General features: G+C 51.9%; 1 protein-coding gene across 1 annotated transcript; it reads right to left on the minus strand.

The window, feature by feature from the left end:
• Window positions 1-15,290: 15,290 nt before the first annotated feature.
• On the minus strand, window positions 15,291-20,081 carry LOC128339543 (translation initiation factor IF-2-like). Its single transcript, XM_053283671.1, has 8 exons — window positions 19,950-20,081; window positions 19,492-19,575; window positions 19,002-19,097; window positions 18,230-18,319; window positions 17,999-18,097; window positions 16,880-16,978; window positions 15,881-15,966; window positions 15,291-15,393 (listed from the first exon to the last, which is right to left on the minus strand). Exons 1-8 carry the CDS (start codon window positions 20,079-20,081, stop codon window positions 15,390-15,392), a joined length of 690 nt encoding a protein of 229 aa, XP_053139646.1. The 3' UTR covers window positions 15,291-15,389.
• Between the last annotated feature and the right edge of the window lie 2,912 nt (window positions 20,082-22,993).

Consider the following 22,993-nt stretch of genomic DNA (forward strand, 5'->3'; position numbering starts at 1 on the left):
AATAATTTCCATATGCAAATTAGCAGCTGCACTTTCCAACTGACTTGTATTTGCGCTGGATATTTACCAACAATAGTTGGGGAAGATATCTTTGCCTGACTATTTCCCTTGACACATTAACAGCAGCAATCAAACATAAAAATAAAAATGCACAGCTTTTTAATGAAGGCTGCAATTCCGTACACACTTATTTGAGAGAAGATCTGATTGAAACCAATGTTGCTTACTTCTAAGTAGGCGTGCATTGAACGTAAAGCCAAGCAAGTCCTTAAATGTTACAATACACAGCCTGGTAGGCAGGTAGTGATTCGCATCAAAAGCAAGCTATACTCGCAACTGCCCGACTGAGATCTCCTGCTGAAAACAAACAAGGCAACATTCCTCGGTGGGTTATTGAACTTGTGAAAGGGAAACCTTCCCAGCTAGGATCCTGTGCTTTCTCTCTCTTAATCCAAGTCCAGTGGTGCAGCAGAAGAGGGACTGCACGTTTTGCTCCATAACTCCACTTCTACAAGGGCTAGAGGTAAGGTGTTTTGGTTTGTTTTGTTTTTTAAATGAAAGCTGGAATCTGGATGGGCTAAGCAGTCCCGGTGAGATGCTTAAAATCCAGGCGATACCCGGAATTCCAGGGGGGATGGCAACCCTAGGAGTAACGGAGAGGTAAGTGGACTCACTTCTGGGAGAAGGCTCAGACCAGGCGGAGAAGACAGCGGCTAGGAGCAGAAAAGCAGTCGCCGGGTTCTTCATCCTCTTCGTCTCTGGTGGAAGTCGGATAGCAGAAACGTCTTTTAGGTGAGTCCAGGGGGGATGTGCCCCAGACCCATTCCTCAGCGCCATGAATGCTGGCCTTCTCTCTCTCTCTCTCTCTCTCTCTCTCTCTCTCTCTCTCTCTCTCTCTCTCTCTCTCTCTCTCTCTCCTCCTCCTCCTCCTCCTCACCCAACAGCTGTGAAGTTTCTCCATCTCCCTTTTTGCTTCCTACACTGCATCTGGCAAGGAGGGAGGGAGGAGGAACAAACCGGCCAGCTTGGTTTTCTCCAACTATATGTAAACGCTGCACCCCTCCCGCCCCCGCATGATATATTTTAGACTTTAACAAACAGAGACTCGGATGAACCAACGGCAGCATGCTCTTTTGAACGGAGACGAGGAGAGCTGGTCTTCTGGCAGTGAGCATGGCTTGTCCCCTCGGTTGAGCAGGGTCCACCCTGGTTTGCATTTGAATGGGAGACTACATGTGTCAGCACTGGAAGAGATTCCCCTTAAGGCAGGCCTGCTCAGCGTAGGCCCTCCTGCAGATATTGGCCGACAACTCCCATAATTCCTGGCTGTTGGTCACTGTGGTTGGGGATTATGGGAATTGTCGTGCAAAAAGAGCTGGGGGGCCTACAGTGAGCAGGCCTGCCTTAAGGGATGGAGCCGCCGCTCTGGGAAGCGCATCTGAGGTTCCCAGTCCCCTCCCCGGCAGCATCTCCAAGACAGGGCTGAGAGGAGAGACTCCTGCCTGCAACCTTGGAGAAGCCGCTGCCAGTCTGTGAAGACAATACTGTGCTAGATAGACCAATGGTCTGACTCCGTAGATGGCAGCTTCGCTTCACGGCTCTCCTAGCCCCTTCAGCGTTCTTTCAAACACCCACAGATTCAAAGAGGAACAAGGTTTGGGTGGGACACAGGCCCCTGAAAAAAGCAGGCAAACAGCCACCCAGTCCTCCGATGCGGGCCGACGCGACACGGAAAACATCGTTGGGGGTTGTTTCCGATATGACTCATGTTGCCTCGGAAACCATGCAATGCCAAATGCTGCCCAAAGGGCTGTACAGAATCCGATACGGTTATTGTTCCGATTCAGTGCACAGCCCTGCCACGTCCCAGCAAGCTGGACTCTGTTTCCGCTGCATCAGACCACGTACGATACGGTTGTATCCCACCCGGGTTCTCATCCTGTGGATGACTTGAGCTCTCTCCAGCCACTGCTATTCCACACAGAAGACATCTCTGCGTCGGGCTCCTTTTCCTGTGCTGATCTCACAGCCAGAAGGGGGTTTGCTCTTTAGGTTGAAGGCATGCGAGCGAAACACAGCTGTGGACAGCATCAATTGGCCAGCGCCTGTGCCTTCACTCAGCTAGCCCAGGATGGCTAATTCCCACCATGTTACCACCCCTAGTCCCCGGAAGGAATCGGGCAAGAGTTTTTTGTGGGGTTTTTAAACATGTCTCCATTTTATTTGATCATTTATTGTGATGTGAAGAACAAAGGCAGAACCAGAGTGTACATCTGATAACTTGCACCTTTGTATAATAAATTGCAGGCGGGTGACCTCCCTGGAGCACGAGGAAAGGAAAAGGCAGATGGGCAGCCCTGACTCCCAACTTTTGAGAACTTTCTCCTCTCCTCCACATGCCGATAGGTGAGAACACGATCCTTCCTCTTCTCTTCTGATGGCTGAGGAAGATGAAGCCGGACATGATCATGCTTTGGGGAGCTGACGCATGTAATCCTGGACCCAGTCATCGCTGGGATCGACGCAGGTCATTCGATTCTGGATTGTCGTAAACCTGCCAAGGAGAAATGTGTGTCGAGAGCCCATTCAGACGCCCGAGACGAGGCGCGTCTCTGCGTTGTAGCCACCCCAGGTCAGAGCGGGTGACCCTGAATGGCCTCCGCCCCCTCACACGAGCATCTGGGGTTAGTGTTGTTGCTTTTTTGTGGGTGCCGGTGGGAGATCTCCCGCTCTGTCTCCCACAGTTGTCAGTGGTAACTGTGGACTCTGCTCCCAGATGATGCAGACGGCTGGCGTCTTCAGGTCTGAAGTCGGGAGCTGGGCCCTCGCACAATCCAAAGAGCTATCCCAGCATGCATTGTGTCGCCAGTAGATTGGGGACCCCCGTCCCCGATCCAGCTGACCCCTGATTGGCCCAGGAGAGGGGGCATGCAGTGTGTGGACTTCCCCGAGGCATCTGGTGGGACACTGTGGGAAACAGGATGCTGGACGAGATGGGCCTCCTTGGGCTCTCCATTCCCCCCGAAAGGAAAACAACCTGGCAGCAACCCAGTGAATTAACGCTGGGCGGATGGATGGATACGGCAGTCAGGCCCATACCAACGGACTCCTTTAGGGCCTGGTTCTCTTTAAGGACAGTCGTCAGGGGCGTATCTAGGGGTGGGGCAGGCAGGGCACGTGCCCCGGGCGCCACTTGAAGGGGGGCGCCATTTTGTAAAATTTATAAAAATTAAAATGGCTGCCAAAAACAAAATGGCCACCGTGCATGCTCAAATGGCCTCTGTGAGGCCCTAGGTCATGCCAGGCCTTGCAGAGGCCATTTGAGCATGCGCGGTGGCCATTTTGTTTTCAGTGGCCTTTAAAAAAAAGATTATTTTTAAAATTGGCCACTGCACATGCTGAAATGGTACCTGTGAGGCCCTAGAGGCCAGCGGGGTGAGGGGGAACCTTTGGGAAAAAAACCACACAGACTTTAGGAAGCCCCCCAAAGGAGCTACAGGTTTAAAAAATTTTAAAAAATTAATATAATATAAGACACTGTACACATATTCAGATTGGCACTATGTACAGAGAATCAGGGCTTGTGAATACTGAGCTGACGCTTAAGAGCTAGGATTGTATTCATTTGCTCTTACTTTGCTTCTTGTGATAAGTGAGTTAAATGTGATGTCTTGCTAATATGGCTATTAATGGTGAGTTTGTCTTTGAATCAGTGTGAAATCCTTAATATTAAGGCCCACTGGGAGTTTCTTGCTCTCTTTCTCTCATTTTAACTGTCTTTCTGAAAGACTAGAATATATTCCAAGCAGTGACACAGTTGACTCTGCATATCCTTTAATTATTTTCAGAGTATCTGGGAAAAGTCAAATTCTCCATTGATTTTTAAAACTTATGTAATGGTGATGCTGCAATGCACAGTAGAGAATTAGACAGGCACTTCTGTTTAGTTTTCCAAGAACAACTCCACATAGTATTTGGGTATTTCATGAGCCCCAGCATACTGAAATTTGTAGTTTTCCAGCATTTTTTGATCTGGCTAAGTCCACTGCTAAATAGTTTTTGAAATATTAAAAGATTAACGAGCCTGACTTGTATTTTTCAGCTGATATTATGGTAAAGTTATCTGAAAGATGGGTGTCAGATGCTTGGACAGGAGGCGCAATTTCAGTGCTTGCCCTAGGCGCTATTTTCCCTAGATACGCCTCTGACAGTCGTCTTCCATACTTACACAACCCCTTTCAGGCCACAGCCCTCCTCCGTGGAAAACTGATAGTTTTTCACTCTCGCCAGAGCAATTTGCTTTTTCATGTAACGCTTGCAGCAAATCAATCTCACCCTGGTACCTGCAAGAGAGAGGGGAGCGGAGTGACGTTCTGGCTTGCAGCCCCTGCTGGGCGGATTCCTCTCCCACTGGACTGATGGGGGAAACCAAGACATTCGGCCGTAGCTCAGTGGAAGAGCATCTGCTTGCATGCAGAAGGTACCGGGTTCAAATCCTGCCAGCATCTCAGGTAGGGTTGGGAGAGACTCCTGCCTGAAATTCGGGAGAGCAACTGCCAGCCAGTGCCGACAATACTGAGCTAGATGGACCAAGCGTCTGACTCAGTATAAGGCCGGTTCCAATACTCTCCAAGGTTTCAGGCAGGAGTCTTTCTCAGCCCTATCTAGAGATGCTGCCAGGGAGGGAACTTGGAACCTTCTGCGTGCAAACCAGAGGCTCTTCCACTGAATTATGGCCACCATCCCATGGCACTGATAAGCTAGTTAAGGATAGTACCAAGTGGCTAGTCTCCATGGCATCTCCAAGTCAGGTCTGGGTCAGTCCTTTAACATGTGCAAGAGAAGAACGAAAGCATCCACTCTCTCCTCAAGAACAAACCACAGCTCATCACTACATACAAATGAAGGGAACTACGGTTTGTTCAGCAACTAACTTGAACAAACCAGAATATTAGAGATGTGCGAATCGATTCAAATTCTTATCTGGCCGATTTGAATGATTCGAACTCGAATTGAATCGCCCCTAAAAAGGGCGATTCGATTTGAATTTAAATGGAATCAACCAGAATCTAATTCGAATCCATTCAAATCGATTCAACGACAGTTTGGAGACATTTTGGCACCTTTAAAAAACCATTCAGGGACACTCAAAGAAAAAGAGTGCCAAAATAGCTTGAATTGGTTCACATCTGAATCAGAATCAAATTTGAATCGAATCGGCCTGTTTTGGGTCCATTCGATTTGAATTTGAATCAAATTGGCCAGCTTCAATTCAAATTTGAATCAAATCTGAAAATCCGATTTGTGCATATTCGTACAGGATATCAGTCCAGCATCAAATTGTGGTTTGATATCCCAGTTTGTTTCAAGTACAGGGTGTTTCAAGTACCCAACCCACACCCCAGTTGCTTGAAGACCAGCCTGTTTGGGTCAGAGATAGTCATGTGACTTTTCCCTTGAGCATCTGTGAAAACCTTAAGATCAAAATTAGAGTTTCCTCTCTCGGTGTAGATCCATGAAGAGAAGGAGAGAAAATAAAGGACTCCCCGCTTACCAGGAACAACCTCAGCTGAGGTTAAGAGGACGGTGGCCATGAGCAGGACAACCTGTATGGCAACCACCGAGGTCTTCATCTTTGCCGTCTGTGGTGGAGAGGGGGAAGCGTAGAGGCCTCTTTTCAAGTGAGCCCAAGGGCCCCGGGCCCCGAACCAATTCTTTAGTGCCACGGCTGCTGCCGGCTGAGTTTCCACCTCTTCCTCCTCCTCCTCCTCCTCCTCGAAGACCACGGCTTCTCCATCTTCCTTTTGTGACGGGACCGAGGGAGGGAGAGAAAAGGAGGGAACAGATCAGCTTGGCTACTCTTCCCCGCTGGACGCCTTGTGCGAAGTGGTCAACTGAGGTCCAGAATCAGGCACGGGTGTCCTTTCCGCCTTTGCCCGGGAGGACAATGGGATCCCCTCCCTTCTCTGTCAAGCAGAAGATGGGAAGGAAGTTTGGAGCAGAGATTTCTCAGAAGGAAATACAGCATTTAGTTTCTGAGGATTGTGGGGGGAAACATCCTGTCATCTGGAGTCACAGCACCAAAGGCTTTTGGGAGTGCACCAGATGAGGAAGTAGAAAACTGATTCTAGAGTTGGCTTCTGGACCTCCCAGAGAGGAGCAGGAGGTATCTCTGCCTAAGTGGGAGCGGCTGTGAGTCCATCCGCTTCCTTTCAGCTGGGTGGTGGGCTCTTTGAATTGGCTGCAGGTTTAAAACCCTGCCTGATGGACTCTCCTGTCTGCTCCCTCGATTGCTCAAGCACGCCGTAGGCAAAACGCTACCCTCCTCACTTTCTCCAAGCCCCAGGAACACGGCGTGATGGAAAGGGAACATCACGGTCTGTTCCCCACCGTTGGTCTTTGCTGTGGGGGGGAAACATGCAAAGCCGAGATATTGCAGATATGATGGAAACTAGAGATAGGGCGCCTTCTACTCGGCACACAACTATGTGGGATTAGGAAGATGCCGGCTAGTCGCTGGAGGGATTTCCTAAGGGATGGTAGACTAGAAGAGCTCCAAGATCCAGCCCAACTCGAGGGTTCCAAGGCGAAGGGTAAGCCATGAACCAGCCACCTAGCAGAGAGCTGGGCCAAATGGAAACTCCTGCAGTCTCTTTCTGCCATCTCAATCCACTCTCCAAGATTCCACTAACGAAAAGATGGACATCTTTTTCCACACTTGGTTACCAGGATTCATGCCGAGGGTTGCTGTCTGAGTTCTCCACCCACCACATTTGCACCAAGCTGGAAGATGACTGGCCCAAATGTTCATCTGAGCCAGCTTTGCACAGCACTAATTGGCTAGCACCCGTGCCACCACCAAACTACAGAGGGACCAAATGGTGAGTACTCACCCAGGATGGAACCCAGCCAGCTCCGGTTAGTAACAAGTGACTAGAGCCCAATTACACCAATAAGCAAGTTGAGGATAGTACCAAATGGCTAGTACCTCTGACATCTTCAAATCCGCTCTGGGCCGCACCAATTGGTTACCACTCTCGATGTCCCCAGGATACCACCCTACCACTAATCCCCAAAGAAGTCGGCCAACTGTTTTCAAAATGCTTATGCTTTATTTGTTTTTATGATGAGAAGAATAAATGAGCAATCAAAGTGTACATGTGGTTATTCAAAACAATAAATAATAATAATAGTTCAAGGCAGCCATCCCCTTTGAAGCTATCCATGACGATGGATACAGCCTAGCGTTCAGCCTTGTATAACTTCCTCCTCTCCTCCACAAGCCGGTAGCTCCCGATTGGTCATTTCTCTTCCCTTCTGGGGGTAGAGGAGGCGGAAACAGGACCTGCTTAGTTTTCTAAGAAGGAACGGATTCTCTCCCGGACCCATTTCAGCCTGGGATCAGCACAGGGCCGCTGATCATGGCTGGTAATCAATCTGCAAAGGAGAAATGTGCTTTTAGTGCCCAGTCAGAAGCCCCGGAAAAGGCAATTCGCTACAAGGTCATCACACCTGCTCAGGGCTGGTGCTCTCCTGAACAACCTCACTCGCTTGCTCTCAAGCACCTCATCGAACCTGGTCACCAGCTGGGTTGAAACCGCCGGTTCTTCCATCCTCAGCCCCATTGGACTCCCCTACGGAACCTCCGATACGTCGGGGCTTTGAAATGTGTATGGCCTTGCACCGATTCCAGAAACCCATAGGCCTTCCAGGGGAGGAGCTAGAATCTGGAAAGGAGCAGGGGGCTGTTCTCGGGACCCTAAACGGGGTCAGAGGAGGGCCCAGCCAGGATAGGAGCTTTGCCTGGTCTCGGTCGGTGGATGTGTGTTTGCAAAGATCGAGGAGGGGAGAGTGATCGTGTGTTAGACGGTTGCTGAGCAGGACGGCTTTTCATCCACTCTTGATAAAATGTGGGGGAGAGAATATGGGTCGACCAGGCCTGTCTCCCCAGCTCCTGCCTCCTGCATGATCACTTTCTGCTTCTCCTACAGCCTTGATATACGTGGCTGCAGTGGGGAAATGCCTTGATTATCAAGCCAGAGGCTGCCGGTTCGAATCCTCGCTGGCATGGGAAACGCCTCTATCGGGCAGCAGCGATATCGGAAGAAGCTGAAAGGCATCATCTCATCCTGCGTGGGAGGAGGCCATGGTCAACCCTTCCTGTATTCTACCAAAGACAACCACAGGATGGCTCTGTGGGAACCACGACTCGATGGCACACTTTACCTTTACAAAATTTTTACAGTTCGTATGGCTCTGGTGTTAAGCCGGGCACCTTAACTTGCCGTTTCCACATTTTTTAGAGCCCGGTTGAAAACTGAAAGCCCCCTAACTCCTCTCTTAAAGCGGTGGTGTTGGAATCGGGTCTGTGTTGGAGGAACTAGGGCAGTCTTGCTTTACAGCTTAGGTTTCCTTAGCATTGCACTAAGTGCACACACTGGGGGCTGGCTGGGGGAGATTATTTGCACAGACTATTAATGACGGGGGAAATGAACCTGGTGGCAGCCCAGAAAACCACACCGCCACGTAGGTCAAATCAATGAAGCCAGAAGCAGGGGAAACATCCTGACAGAACGACGTTGAGCTTCATTAAAGGAGACCCAGTCTTGCGATAAGAAACAGGAATTGCCCTCTTTCCTAAGCAGGGTCTACCCTGGTTTACATTTGGATGGGTGACTATTAGGGGATGGGGCGGTCGCTCAGTAGAAGGGCATCTGCTTTTTGCACGTCAGTGATCCAAGGTTCAATCCCTGGCAGTCTCTCCAGGAAGGGCTGGGAAAGATTCCTCTCTGAGATCTGGGAGAGCTGCTGCCAGTCAGTGTAGACAAGACTGAGCTAGACAGACTGATGGTCTGACTCGGTAGGCAGCAGCTTCCTATGCTCCTGTTCTAACTGGATTTTTAAATGCTTTTAATACTTACACCACAGCTAGCGTGGGACAATGTATTCAAAGGATTTCAGGTACCACATTGGAAGGTGCCTCCTTATGTAGTTGTCACAGCAGCTGTTCGATATGATAGGAGCAACTGTAGGGAGCAGGTCCCTTGAACGCTGGCGGACCCTGCCCTGGGGGTGGATCCCGTCTTGGAACTGACTGAAACAAAGACGTGAGGTAGGAAACCGACTTGGCAATCACAATACCCCCCCACAGACACCACAGAACGGGGCCATCTTTTCTAGCACTTAATTTGCATGGATTTTCCCAGGAGCCAGACCCCATTTTCTGGCCTCACAACTCCTTCCCTGTGTCTTGTATTAAGCGGAGAGATGGCCTTGTGGTAGCGAGTGCGAATTGTCCCCTTTGCCCAGCAGGATCTGCCCTGGTTGCCTGTGGATGGGAGACTAGAAGTGTGAGCACTGGAAGATCTTCCCCTCTTGCGGGATGGAGCCGCTCTGGGAAGAGCTTCGAGGTTCCAAGGAATCCTTTCCAGTGCTCACCCTTCTAGTCCACCTTTCAAATGCAACCAGGGTGGACCCTGCTTAGCTTACGGGGACAAGTCCTGCTGGAGACCAGCAGACCAGCTTTCTTCCATCAGGGTTGCCACGTCTGTCCGATGCGTTTCTGCCTTCCCTAGGGAGCAAAGGAGAGCAAGAGAGAGAAAATACAGGAGGACTCACAGCCACGGCGAGATTGCATCTGGGGTAGGAAGGCAGCGGCCATGAGCAGGAGCACCAGGCTGACCACCAGGGAGGTCCTGATCCTTGGAGCCTCTGGCAGAGATGAGGAAGCCGAGGGGATTCCGCGAAGGACGCGGTTCTGAACCAATTCCAGAGAGCCACGCAGACTCTTCCTTCTCCTCCTCCTCTGCACCCAGCAGCAGCAGCAGCAGCAGCAGCAGTGGCGAAGTCTGGACCATGAGCCCGGAGCAGGAGCACCAGGCTGACCACCAGGGAGGTCCTGATCCTTGGAGCCTCTGGCAGAGATGAGGAAGCCGAGGGGATTCCGCGAAGGACGCGGTTCCGAACCAATTCCGGAGAGCCACGCAGACTCTTCCTTCTGCTCCTCCTCTGCACCCAGCAGCAGCAGCAGCAGCAGCAGCAGCAGTGGCGAAGTCTGGACCATGAGCCAGGAGCAGGAGCACCAGGCTGACCACCAGGGAGGTCCTCATCCTTGGAGCCTCTGGCAGAGATGAGGAAGCCGAGGGGATTCCGCGAAGGACGCGGTTCCGAACCAATTCCGGAGAGCCACGCAGACCCTTCCTTCTGCTCCTCCTCTGCACCCAGCAGCAGCAGCAGCAGCAGCAGTGGCAAAGTCTGGACCATGAGGCAGGAGCAGGAGCACCAGGCTGACCACCAGGGAGGTCCTCATCCTTGGAGCCTCTGGCAGAGATGAGGAAGCCGAGGGGATTCCGCGAAGGACGCGGTTCCGAACCAATTCCGGAGAGCCAGGCAGACTCTTCCTTCTGCTCCTCCTCTGCACCCAGCAGCAGCAGCAGTGGCGAAGTCTGGACCATGAGCCAGGAGCAGGAGCACCAGGCTGACCACCAGGGAGGTCCTGATCCTTCCAGCCTCTGGCAGAGATGAGGAAGCCGAGGGGATTCCGCGAAGGACGCGGTTCCGAACCAATTCCGGAGAGCCACGCAGACCCTTCCTTCTGCTCCTCCTCTGCACCCAGCAGCAGCAGCAGCAGCAGCAGTGGCGAAGTCTGGACCATGAGGCAGGAGCAGGAGCACCAGGCTGACCACCAGGGAGGTCCTCATCCTTGGAGCCTCTGGCAGAGATGAGGAAGCCGAGGGGATTCCGCGAAGGACGCGGTTCCGAACCAATTCCGGAGAGCCACGCAGACTCTTCCTTCTGCTCCTCCTCTGCATCCAGCAGCAGCAGCAGCAGCAGCAGTGGCGAAGTCTGGACCATGAGGCAGGAGCAGGAGCACCAGGCTGACCACCAGGGAGGTCCTCATCCTTGGAGCCTCTTGCAGAGATGAGGAAGCCGAGGGGATTCCGCGAAGGACGCGGTTCCGAACCAATTCCGGAGAGCCACGCAGACTCTTCCTTCTGCTCCTCCTCTGCATCCAGCAGCAGCAGCAGCAGCAGCAGTGGCGAAGTCTGGACCATGAGGCAGGAGCAGGAGCACCAGGCTGACCACCAGGGAGGTCCTGATCCTTCCAGCCTCTGGCAGAGATGAGGAAGCCGAGGGGATTCCGCGAAGGACGCGGTTCCGAACCAATTCCGGAGAGCCACGCAGACCCTTCCTTCTGCTCCTCCTCTGCACCCAGCAGCAGCAGCAGCAGCAGCAGTGGCGAAGTCTGGACCATGAGGCAGGAGCAGGAGCACCAGGCTGACCACCAGGGAGGTCCTCATCCTTGGAGCCTCTTGCAGAGATGAGGAAGCCGAGGGGATTCCGCGAAGGACGCGGTTCCGAACCAATCCCGGAGAGCCAGGCAGACCCTTCCTTCTGCTCCTCCTTCTCTGCACCCAGCAGCAGCAGCAGCGGCGGCAGCAAAGTTTAGGCATTGTACTTTCTGGCCCGCTTCCTGCGATGGTTCGGAAATGAAGGAGGGAGGGAGGGAGGAGGAGCAGACTGGCCAGCTGGTTGCCAAGTGGTCGGCTGAGGGCCAGATGTGGGCAAGGAAGGATGTCTTTGACACGCCAGCCAGTCCCTTGTTGGCATGCGGTGGCTGCTGCCCTCCCACTGCCAGCCCCCAAACCCCCCAGCTGAAGCCGGTGGAAAGATCTGGAATCTGCCAAGGAGCAAGTGAGGAGGAGGTGTGGGGCAAAGGGGAATTGCTTTCCCCCAGGGAGGAGGAGGAGGACCCGTCTCAGCCTGGCCCGCCCTCGGTCCAAGGAAGCAGCCCCTTGGCAGGAGAGATACTGCCTGCCCAGAGTCCACTCCGGAGTCTGGCTGAGGCCAGGATGGGGGGGTGTCTCTGCTCTGCCCCCCAAAGCTCTCTCTCTGCTTGGGGACTGCCCTGCTAGGGAGGGAGGGAGGTAAAGTGGAGGAGGCCGTCTTCGTGGACACTGCCCGAAGCAATGCCAAGGTCTGCCGGGCGGCAGCACGGTGGGTTCCGTGAGGCAGGGGCATGGTCCTAGCCCCACACGTTGGGGGCAACGGCCACGCTTGCATCGCTCCCCCTGCCCTCCCAGTCGGCGTGCTGGGCCCTCTTCTGAGGAGACGGAAGGGCCTTTGTCGCCGGGGCTGGCTGCTTGCATGGCCGCGGGGTCCGGAGACTGGGAAGTCCAACCATTCCTTTCCCACAGGGGGGCGCTGTACTCGTGCGCAGCGTTCCAGAGCGCGCCCAGACGTCCCGCGCCGGGCTCTGGTGCACTGGATATCTTCGCCGTCCTCCCCCTCTTCCTGCTTGGGGCGTTGGTCCCAAGAGGCAAAGGCCGTGAGCCGGATGGTGGGGGTTTCTGGGGTCACAAGGCGGAGCAGAGAATCCCAGCTGCGGTTGACTACAACTCCCAGCATCCCCAGCCAAAGGCCATTGCAGCTGGGGATGCTGGGAGTTGTAGGCGGCAGCCTCTGGGAAGCCCTCTGACAGGGAATGCTACGGGGGGTGGGGGCAGCCTTGTGGTTTATTAATTTATTCGATTTCTCTACCACCCTTCCGAAAATGGCTCAGGGCAGTTTGCACAGAGAAATAACAAACAAGCAAGATGGCTCCCTGTCCCCAAAGGGCTCACAGTCTAACAAGGAACATAAGAGAGACACCAGCCACAGTCACTGGAGGGATGTTGTGCTGGGGGTGGAGTGGGTCGGTTACTCTCCCCCTGCTCCAATCCAGAGAATCACCGCCTTAGAAGGTGCCTCTTTGCCGAGTGATCGCAGAAAGGTCGGCCATCAGGCTGACAGAGTTGGCCTCTTGGGGCAAAGGCCGTAAGCAGGAGGAGGGGGAGGAGGGGATGCTTTCGGGGGCACCCCTGCCGGGGGGGGGAGTTCCGGGCACGCTCTGGGAGGCTGGGCCCGAGTACAGCGCCCCCTCCTGGATCTCCTTGTCTTTTCCGGGAGGGTCCCGTCTTTCATCGATCTGCTTCGAATGGCGTTCCTTCCCCGGGAACACATTGGACTTTGCGCATTCTCCAAGGGGTTTCTCAGAGAGTCGCGTCCTGCAGCGGGCAGATTGCCGGCCCACAGCCCAGACCGGTCAGCTCCTGGGAGCTCAGTTTGTGCCTTAGGAGAAGCCTGTTGGCAAGGAAGAGGGCGGCCCTTCCGTGAGGCGGAGGGAGGCAGACACCTCAAGCGGCAGGGCTTGGGGGTGGCCCCTCGGCAAAGGGCTCTCCGCCTCAAGAAGCCGCCCGCCACTGCTCGGGTCCACCCAGCCGCGCGGCTCTCGCTCTGCCTCTTTGAAACGCAGGGAGCTGGGAAGGGAATCATAGGAAGTGTGGAAACACCACCACCACCACCACCACCGTCCCTGTGGTTCTGTTCCAGCCCCCTTTCTGTCCTGAAGGCAGGGAGAGCGGGGAAAGCGTGGCAGCGGCCGGATGGGGCTGAGTGGTGGCTCCCATCCCTGCCCCCCTTCCCAGAGAGGGGGAGAAGAAGGGCCCGCAGCTCTCCTCTGGCAGCTGCAGGCCCCTTGCAAAGTCTGCCGTGGGGAGGGGTGTGGGGTGACCAGCGAGAAAAAGGGGGGAGAAGAGCGACGGAGCAGTGAGAAGCGGGATGTCGGGGTTGTGGGCTGCTGGGGGAAGAGCGAGGAGAAGAAAGGGAACCGTTCTCGGAGAGGGAGAGGGAAGGGAGGAGACGCCCTGTCCACCAAGTGGCTCACAATCGAAGGGGGAAGACAGAGACCACAAACCTTTCGAGACCTCTTCAGTGCCCAAATAAAAGAAAGCAGAAAGCAGACGTCAAAAACAGCAAACCTTTCGAAGTTTCCTATGTTTGCCTCAAAACCTTTGCTCTCTTAAACTTTATTTCGGCCAGCGTAAGATTAAAACCAATGTGGAAGAGGAAACACTCACACTTCTACTACAAACCATAAAACCAAATAGATTTTTCAAAGTCCTCCTGAACACAGATTGAGGTCCTGAAAGTGGACCCGCCAGAACTACTAAAAATACATAACGAAGAATAAAAGGAGGCAGCCGTATTTCATACTAACGAGCTTATTGCATCCGGATCACAATGTAAACAGTTGCCTGCCCGACTCCTGAATCTGAGAGGGGTTGAACAATTCAGGAGCTCGGGAAAATGCTGTTAGATTTACTGATTCTTCAACATCTGCTTTAGGTTTTATTGTATTTGCGCTGCATGAAAGAGGTCTCGAAAAGCTTGTGTTCTTGGGGGGAATGCATATCTCATCGCTCTTATCTATCTGTCTAGCTATCCGATTTGTATACCGCCCCAAACTTTCGTCTCTGGGTGGTTTACAATAACATAAAACCAGTTAAAAACATATACAAAAACGTGAGAAACAATTTAACCATTTAAAAATAACCAGAAATTAAAAACCAAACATCTTAGGAAGCTGAGAAGACTCCAGCAGAGTTATACCATCTTCTAGAAAGACAAAAGTCGGCCACAGCAACAGGCCCTGTAACCTTTCCTGTGCTGGGGTGGACGAGGGCCAGTTGGTCTCCCCCGGCGGAAGAGGGAAAGAGCCACCTCTTGGAAAGGTGCCTCGGTGAGCCGCCTGCCCCTCTGAAAGCCTGGGGCTGGATTCGGGAGCCCCCAAGAAGGGTTTCAGTAGGGCACGCAAGGGGGAGAACAGGCGGCCCCGAAGACGCATGCTTCTTTGGGAGGAGCCCAGAAGGGTGGCAGGAAGGACCACAGAGCGTTTCCTTCCCCAAAGGCCGTGGGGAAAGGGGTGGGAGGGATGACACCCACTGATAGACTGCTCCTGCAGAGAGAGGTTCTGAGGATGTGGCCAGAAGCACAGATCGTCCTCCCACACACACATCCCCCACCAGGAGACCTCCGATCCCCGTCCCCCCGAGCTTTGGGGAGAGAAGCGCTCGGGAAACGCCCCAAGGAGGCATGCGTGCGCAACGGGCATTTCCTCAGGCAGAAGCTCAGCTCCCGACGACTCTCTGAGAAACACGAATGGGCAAAGTGCAATGTTTCTGTTGTTCCAGGGGAATGAAGAAAGGGCAATTCGGAGCAGAGGAATGGAAGACGGCCCGAGGGAAGGGTTGGACGGGGAAGTCTCCAGCCGCCATGCGAGCCGCGGGAAGCCCTTCCGTCTCCACCGTAGACCGTCCCTAGCAGGGCAACCGGGGAGCAGAGAGACGGAGAGAGCAACAGAGAAGGGGGCGAAAACAGGACTATCTGTGGCGGGGGGGGGGAGGAGCTGGTTCCTGGGAGGGCGGGCGAGCCGGACCCGATCCAAGCTGTTACTGGACCCGATCCTCCCTGGAGACATGGTGGGAATCCCCCTTGGTTTCCCTTGGCAGATGGCTTCAGCGGGGGGATTGGGAGGCTGGCAGGATGCAGTTGTGGCTCAGGCCAGATCCTCAGCTAGAAGAGAGGGAAAGAGAAGAGAGTGTTAATTATTTCACTGCATTTGATTAAGGAAGGTCAAGGTATAATAGACAAGCATATAACACATTTCCCCCTAACATTAAGGACTCCTTGGCAGGATTTGGTTTTCTGTGCACAAGAAAGGCATACCTCCTGATGACCTACAGAGACCAAGTTTTGCACTGAAATGAGCAGAATGTCCTGCTTTTGACAATGGGATGTCCTCAGGGCAAATTCACATCACTTTTCTGCAGTTTTTCTGGCTGCAGTTCTGGTGCTCAGACTAGCCAATTACCCACAGACACCAAATCTGCTGCTATTCCGCATATTTCTAGGCCACGCATCAACAAGGTCCTCCAGTGGGGCACCTAAACAAATCACTCTGATCAACCCAATCGAAGGAGAAACGCTAGGTAGAACCCGGCAATGGTGGGCTGCTGTGCTGGGGGTGAACTGGGCCCGTTCCACTGCTCGGTGGCCTTACCCTGAGTCTGGCCTGGCTCGTTTGAGATCTGGGAGAGAGATGGCGGGCTGCAGGCTGCTGGTGGCGGAGAGCCTCCGCTTGGAGAGCTGGCGGGAGATCAGGGTGGGGCAGAAGCAAGAGAAGACAGCCGTGAGTTGACACTGATCGGAGAGGAGAGCTGGTCTGGTGGCAGCAAGCAGGACTTGTCCCCTTAGCTAAGCAGGGTCCGCCCTGGTTGCATGCGAATGGGAGACCAGAAGTGTGAGCACTGGAAGATCTTCCCCTTCTTAGGGGATGATGGAGTCGCTCTGGGAAGAGCAGAAGGTCCCAAGTTCCTTCCCTGGCAGCATCTCCAACGAGATAGGGCTGGGAGAGAGGCTCCTGCCTGCAACCTTGGAGAAGCTGCTGCCAGTCTGTGAAGACAAGACTGAGCTAGATGGACCAAGGGTCTGACTCAGTCTATGACTCAGTCTATGACTCAGCTTCCAATGTGCCTATGATCGCCGTTCCCCCCATCATTCCCCAGGCCAGCTGTGACCCACCATCTCCCACCAAGCCAAGGAACGGAGGCACAGGGGAACTGGTGAGGCCCTGGGCTGTCCTGCTCTTCCGTGAGCCCCTCTGCTTTCCTGCCTCCGTTCTCGAAGGAGACGGAGTGCAAATGGCAGCCGCCGCCACCCCCAACGCCTGGGAGGCTGTTCGCTTGGCAGGGGCTTCTGACTGAAGAGGGGTGTCTGGCCGGTCACTGTGAGCCACATATTTCCCTGACTCGAGGTTTGTTTGGCGTGTGAACCTGGCCTTTTCGTATTTATTTCGTTCATTTCTGAAAATGTGCTTATATGCCGCCTCCTCCAAGTTCTCTAGGCGGTGAACAACAACAATACCAATAACTATTAATGAAAATGATAATAATAAAAGGGCAAATGCCTGGCGGAACAGGTGGGCCTTCAGAAGGGCCTTCAAAGCAGCCAGGGAGGGGGCTAATATTATAAAATAAGAATAATAAATCCGAGGCCTTACCCTCTCCAACAGCCTGGCCCGCTTGCTGCCCTGAGGAGGCACGGCTGGATTCAACTTGCTGGTGGTGGAGAGTCTCCTCTTGGGCAGCTGGTGGCTCATCTGGGTGGGGCGGAAGCGAGGGAAAACAGCCGTGAGTTGAGACTGATCGTGGACCCAATGCTAATTCCAGCCAGCTTCAACTGACCCAATGCTAATTTAGTGGCTTATTGTTAAGGGGTTTTTTAAATGATTTTTTTTTTTTGAAGTTTTCTCATGAAACACATACAGTTGCATGCAAAACTAGTATAATCCTTACATATAGATGGCTGCCATTAAATACTTCCTGCTGATGACCTACAGAGACCAAGTTTTGCATGCACCATCCTGACACTGAAATGAGCTGAGTGGATACTTTGTTTTTTGACACTGGGACGTCCTCTGGGGAAATTTTACATCACTTCCCTGCAGTTTTTTGGATGATAAGTCTGATGATCAGACTACCCAATTTTCTACAGAGACGAAATCTGCTACTGTTAGGAATATTTTTATGCCAATTATCAACCATGTCCTCAAAGGGCTTGGCATAAACTAATCATTCTAATCCACAAACAAGATGGTTCCCTGTCCTGAAATGGCTCCTAACCTAAAGGGAAACTCTCGGGAGAAGCCACTAACGGCCACTGGTGGGTTGCTGTGCTGGCGGTGAGTTGGGCCGGTTCCCTCCGAAGAAGAGTCCTCTTCCGAGTGAGCTGGGAGTTAGCGAGTGACCTGGGAGAGCGCCTCCTTCTGCAGGATCCCCACTGGACGTGGAGGCCATCGAGAGAGGTCCTTCTCCGGATGCTGCCAGCTCACCAGCTTGGGAGACGGCCTTCTCTGTGGTGGCTCCTGGGCTGGGCTCTGGAATGCACGCCCTAGAGCCATTCATGATTTAACAGCTTTACCCGCCGTTAAAGGAGCCCTGAAGACACATCTTTTTAGCCTGGCTTTTAGAAAGCTGTAGATGTTTTCTATGGTTTTACAGGGTTGTTTTGATGGGTTTTTTAATCTTGCCTGTTTTGTCTTTAATTCTGTGGAACAACTAGAGCCTTCGGAATCCAGTGCTATATAACTAATAAAATAATAATAAATCCGAGGCCTTACCATCTCCAAAACCCTGGCCCGCTTGCTGCCCTGAGGAGGCACGGCGGGATTCATTTGGCTGGTGGCAGACAGCGTCCTCTTGGGCAGCTGGTGGCTCATCTGGGTGGGACAGAAGCGAGGGAAAGCAGCCGTGAGTTGAGACTGAGCCTTCAGAATCCAGTGCTATAGAACTAAATAATAATAATAATAATAATAATAATAATAATAATAATAATAAATCTGTGGCCTTACCCTTGCCAAGGGGGTGCCTCCCGTGGGTGGCATGGCCACTGTCCTGCTGCCGGCAGGGGAGATGGCGAGCTTGGAGAGCTGATGGCAGAGCTGGGTGGGACAGAAGCAAGGGAAAACAGCCGTGAGGGGAGACTGATCGTGGACCCAATGCGAATTCCAGTCAGCTTCAACTGAAACAATGCTAATTGAGTGCTCTATTGTTAAGGGTTCTTAAAAATTTATTGGTTTGCTTATGATACTTGTTCGATTATGATACTTATGATATTTGTTCAAAATGATACTTTCTTGAAGTTCTTTTCCATGAAACTTATTCAGTCGCATGCAAAACTGATATAATCCTTACATATAGATGGCTGCCATTAAATACTTCCTCCTGATCACACCTACAGAGACCAAGTTTTGCATGCACCATCCTGCCACTGAAATGAGCTGGATGTACTGCTCTCTCTTTTTTGGACACTGGGATGTCCTCAGGGGAAATTAAAATACTTTTCCTGCAGTTTTTTTTTAAAATAATAATTCTGATAATCAGAATACCCAATTATCGACAGATAGCTGAACTGCTACTATCACGCATATTTCTATGCCACGTCTCAACAAAGTCCTCAAAGTGCTTGGCATAGACAAATCACTCTAATAAACAAATAAGATGGTTCCCTCTCACAAAAGGGCTCTCAATCTAAGAGAGATGATCGATAGGAACCAGCAAGAGCCACTGGTGGGATGTTGTGCTTGGGCTGAACCTGCTAAGAAGACTGATCTGTGGTCTTACCTCGTCCAAATCCCCTGCGGGTGGCCGAATTGGTGCGGGAGGCCGAATTGGTGCGGATGGCCGAATTGGTGCGGATGGCCGAATTGGTGCAGATGGCTGTGCAGAAATCATATCATCATCATGTTTATTTACGGTCAAAGACCAAAATTTAAAACGTACATAATAGCACACATGATATAGTAATAATATAGACATAATATAATCATACCTGAAATGACCTGTTGTTGTGAGATGTGGGTTGGACAGAAGCAAGGGAAGACAGGCTTAAGATGAGGCTTCATGGAACCAAGGCAACATCCAACGAAGCCCCAAAGCCTCTTCTAGGCAGAGGCATTCGGGACTTGGAGGACCGGCCTCCCGGGATGCAGAGGGAGCTGACCGTGGACCTGACTCTGAACTGAGTTTGGGCGACTCCCCCTCCCCAAACTACCTTCAGAAAAGCTCCTATATAACTAATAAAATAATAATAATAATAAATCTGTGGTCTGACCTTTCCCGAGGGTTTGTCCTGCTTGCCTGCGGGCTTCTTGGTGCGCTCAACAGAGGCTATCACCTTGGCGCGCAGGCGGCGGATCTGGGTGGGACAGAAGCAAGGGAAAACAGCCGTGAGTTGATAGTGATGGTGGACCCGATGCGAATTCCAGTCAGCTTCAACTGAAACAATGCTAATTGAGTGCTCTATTGTTAAGGGTTCCTAAAAATGACACTTTATGGAAGGTTTTTTTAAAATGAAACTTATTCAATTGCATGCCAAACTGATATATATATAAATGGCTGCCATTAAATACTTCCTCCTGATGACCTAAAAATTGCAGCCGCTGGTTCCCTCTCCCCAAAGGGCTCATCTTCTAAAGGGAAAGGCTAGGTAGAAACCAGCAAGGGCCACTCACTGGTGGGATGCTGTGCTGGGGCCAGTTCCCTGCTAAGAAGACTGATCTGTGGTCTTACCTCGTCCAAATCCCCTGTGTGTGGTCGCTGAACAGGTGGCCTCCTGGAACTCTGTCCCGAATCCACCTGTTTCTGTGAGATGTGGTGGGTGGGACAGAAGCAAGGGAAGACAGGCTTAAGATGAGGCTTCATGGCACCAAGGCAACATCCAACGAAGCCCCGAAGCCTCTTCTAGGCAGAGGCATTCGGGACTTGGAGGACCGGCCTCCCGGGATGCAGAGGGAGCTGACCGTGGACCTGACTCTGAACTGAGTTTGGGCGACTCCCCCTCCCCAAACTACCTTCAGAAAAGCTCCTCATGGGGTGGTTTCTTGCTTTTGTGTTTTCTTTCTCCTTTGCCTACATCTTCAACTGACCCAATGCTAGTTTAATGCTTTTTTAAGGGTTTTTTTTTTTAATGATACTTTTTTTGAAGTTTTCTCAAGAAACACATACAGTTGCATGCAAAACTAATATAATCCTTACATACAGTATAGGTGGCTGCCATTGAATACTTCCTCCTGATCACACCTACAGAGACCAAGTTTCGCATGCACCAACCTGCCACTGAACTGAATGTACTCCTTTCTTTGACACAGGGATATCCTCAGGGAACATTTGCCTCATTTTCCTGCAGTTTTTTGGATAATGATTCTGATTATCAGACTTGCCAATTTTCTACAGATACCCTTGGCTGCTTGGGCCTGAGGCCGAAAGGTGTGGGGAAAAGTCTCGGCAATCTCCTCTTTGGCCTGCTGTGCTGAGCTTGCTGCTGCTCCTGCTCCTCCCAGCACTCCCACCTGATGGCTGCACGCTGAAAGGGTGAAAGCCGGATCTGTCACTGGTGGGCCAAGTCGGCTTTTGCTCGAGGTGGCTCCCCATTCCAGAAACAAAAGGTGATCTGGACCGCAGCGCGGTGGCCAAATCTGCTACTATTAGGATTATTTCTATGCCACTTATCAACCATGTCCTCAAAGGGCTTGGCATAAACTAATCATTCTAATCCACAAACAAGATGGTTCCCTGTCCCGAAATGCCTCCTAATCTAAAGGGAAACTCTCAGGAGAAGCCAGCAACAGGCCCTGGCGGGTTGCTGTGCTGGCGGTGAGTTGGGCCAGTTCCCTCCAAAGAAGAGTCCTCTTCCGAGTGAGCTGGGAGTTAGCGAGTGACCTGGGAGAGCGCCTCCTTCTGCATGATCCCCACTGGACATGGAGGCCACTGAGAGAGGTCCTTCTCCGGATGCTGCCAGCTCACCAGCTCGGGCCTTCTCTGTGGTGGCTCCTGGGCTGGGCTCTGGAATGCACTCCCTATAGCCATTCATTCATGATTCAACATCATTGATTGATTGATTGATTGATTGATTGATTGATTGATTAAGTGCCGTCAAGTTGGTGTTGACTCTTAGTAAGCACATAGATAGATTCTCTCCAGGGTGGTGACCTGTCTTCCACTTGGCCTTGAAGGTCTCTCAGTGGTTCATTCATGGCTGTCGTCATCAAGTCCATCCAACTTGCTGCTGGTCATCCTCTTCTTCTCTTGCCTTCAACTTTTCCCAGCATTATGGACTTCTCAAGGGTGCTGGGTCTTTGCATCATGTGTCTGAAATATGAGAGTTTGAGCCTGGTCATTTGTGCCTCGAGTGGAAATTCTGGATTGACTTGTTCTAGGATCCATTGGTTTGTTTTCCTGGCTGTCCAGGGTCTCCTCAAAAGTCTTCTCCAGCACCCAAGTTCAAAAGCGTCAATACTTTTTCTATCTTGCTTCTTCAAAGTCCAGCTTTCGCATCCATAGAGCGTCACGGGGAAAACCACAGTCCGAATGATTCTCATCTTTGTAGGTGTAGACACGTCACGGCATCTCAATATCCTTTCCGAGGCCTTCATTGCTACCCTACCAAGGGCTAGTCTGAGGAGTATTTCTTGACTGCTGGCTCCTTGACTGTTGACGGTCGATCCTAAAAGGCAGACACTATCCACCACTTCAGTGTCTTCATTCTCAATTCTGAGGCTGGTTGCTGTCCCTGTTGTCATTAGTTTAGTCTTCTTGACATTTAGTCGTAGTCCCGTTTTCCCACTGGGCTCCTTGACCTTCATTATTAGAGCTTGCAGATCCTCCGCCTTCTCAGCTCTCAGAGGGGTGTCATCAGCGTAGCTCAGGTTCTTGATGTTTCTTCCCCCAGCTTTCAAACCACGCTCATCTTCTCCCAATCCAGCTTCTCTCAGTATATGTTCAGCATATAAGTTGAATAAAGAGGGGGAAAGTAGACAGCCTTGCCTTACTCCTTTACCAGTCTGGAACCAACATCATTACCCGCCTTTAAAGGAGCCCTGAAGACACATCTTTCTAGCCTGGCTTTCAGAAAGCTGTGGATGTTTTCAGTTGTTTTACATGGTTGTTTTTCTGGGGTTTTTATCTTGCCTCTTTTTGTCTTCAGTTTTGTGGATCAGCTAGAGCCTTTGGAATCCAGTGCTATATAACTAACTAACTAACTAACTAACTAAATAAGTAATCAATCAATCTGGGGCCTTACACTCATCGGCTTGCTGGCCGGAAGAGGAATGGCAGGCTTTGTGCGGCTGGCAAGCTGGTGACGGATCTGGGTGGGACAGAAGCAGGGAAAACAGCCGTGAGTGGAGAGTGAGAGTGGACCCCATGCTCAGTCCAGACCCCTTCAACTGAAACAATGCTAACGGAGTGCTTTATTGTTCAGTATCGTTACGTTTTTTAAAATGAAACTTATTCAATTGCATGCAAAACTGATATCCTCTTTATGTATAGTTGGCCGCCATGAAATACTCCCTCCTGATGACCTAAAAACTCCCTCCCCGCTTTCTTCCACCTGAGCCAGATCTTCGATCCAGCCATCGGGGTCCCAAAGGGATTGAGTTGGCTTTCTGACTGACAGGGCATCCATCTAGGACTCCACCCAGAATGGAGGTCCTTCATAAATGCCTTTCATATTGATGGGAAACTATGAATTGGCTCCAAGTCACTTGACTCTCAGCACACACACGGATGCCGAACTATATTCCGCTGTGTTGGGCCTCTCTGCACTCGGCTATATT

This window comes from Hemicordylus capensis, chromosome 1 (assembly GCF_027244095.1).
Source record: "Hemicordylus capensis ecotype Gifberg chromosome 1, rHemCap1.1.pri, whole genome shotgun sequence".
NCBI classification, from domain to species: domain Eukaryota; kingdom Metazoa; phylum Chordata; class Lepidosauria; order Squamata; family Cordylidae; genus Hemicordylus; species Hemicordylus capensis.

Coding starts and splice junctions, on each gene's coding strand:
- LOC128339543 (XM_053283671.1), bottom strand. CDS start 20,081: ATGAAGCCTCATCTTAAGCCTGTCTTCCCTTGCTTCTGTCCCACCCAC. Junction 19,098..19,491: donor AGGACAAACCCTCGGGAAAG/GTCAGACCACAG, acceptor ATTTCTGCACAG/CCATCTGCACCAATTCGGCC. Junction 15,967..16,879: donor GGGCCAGGCTGTTGGAGAGG/GTAAGGCCTCGG, acceptor ATCTCCCGCCAG/CTCTCCAAGCGGAGGCTCTC.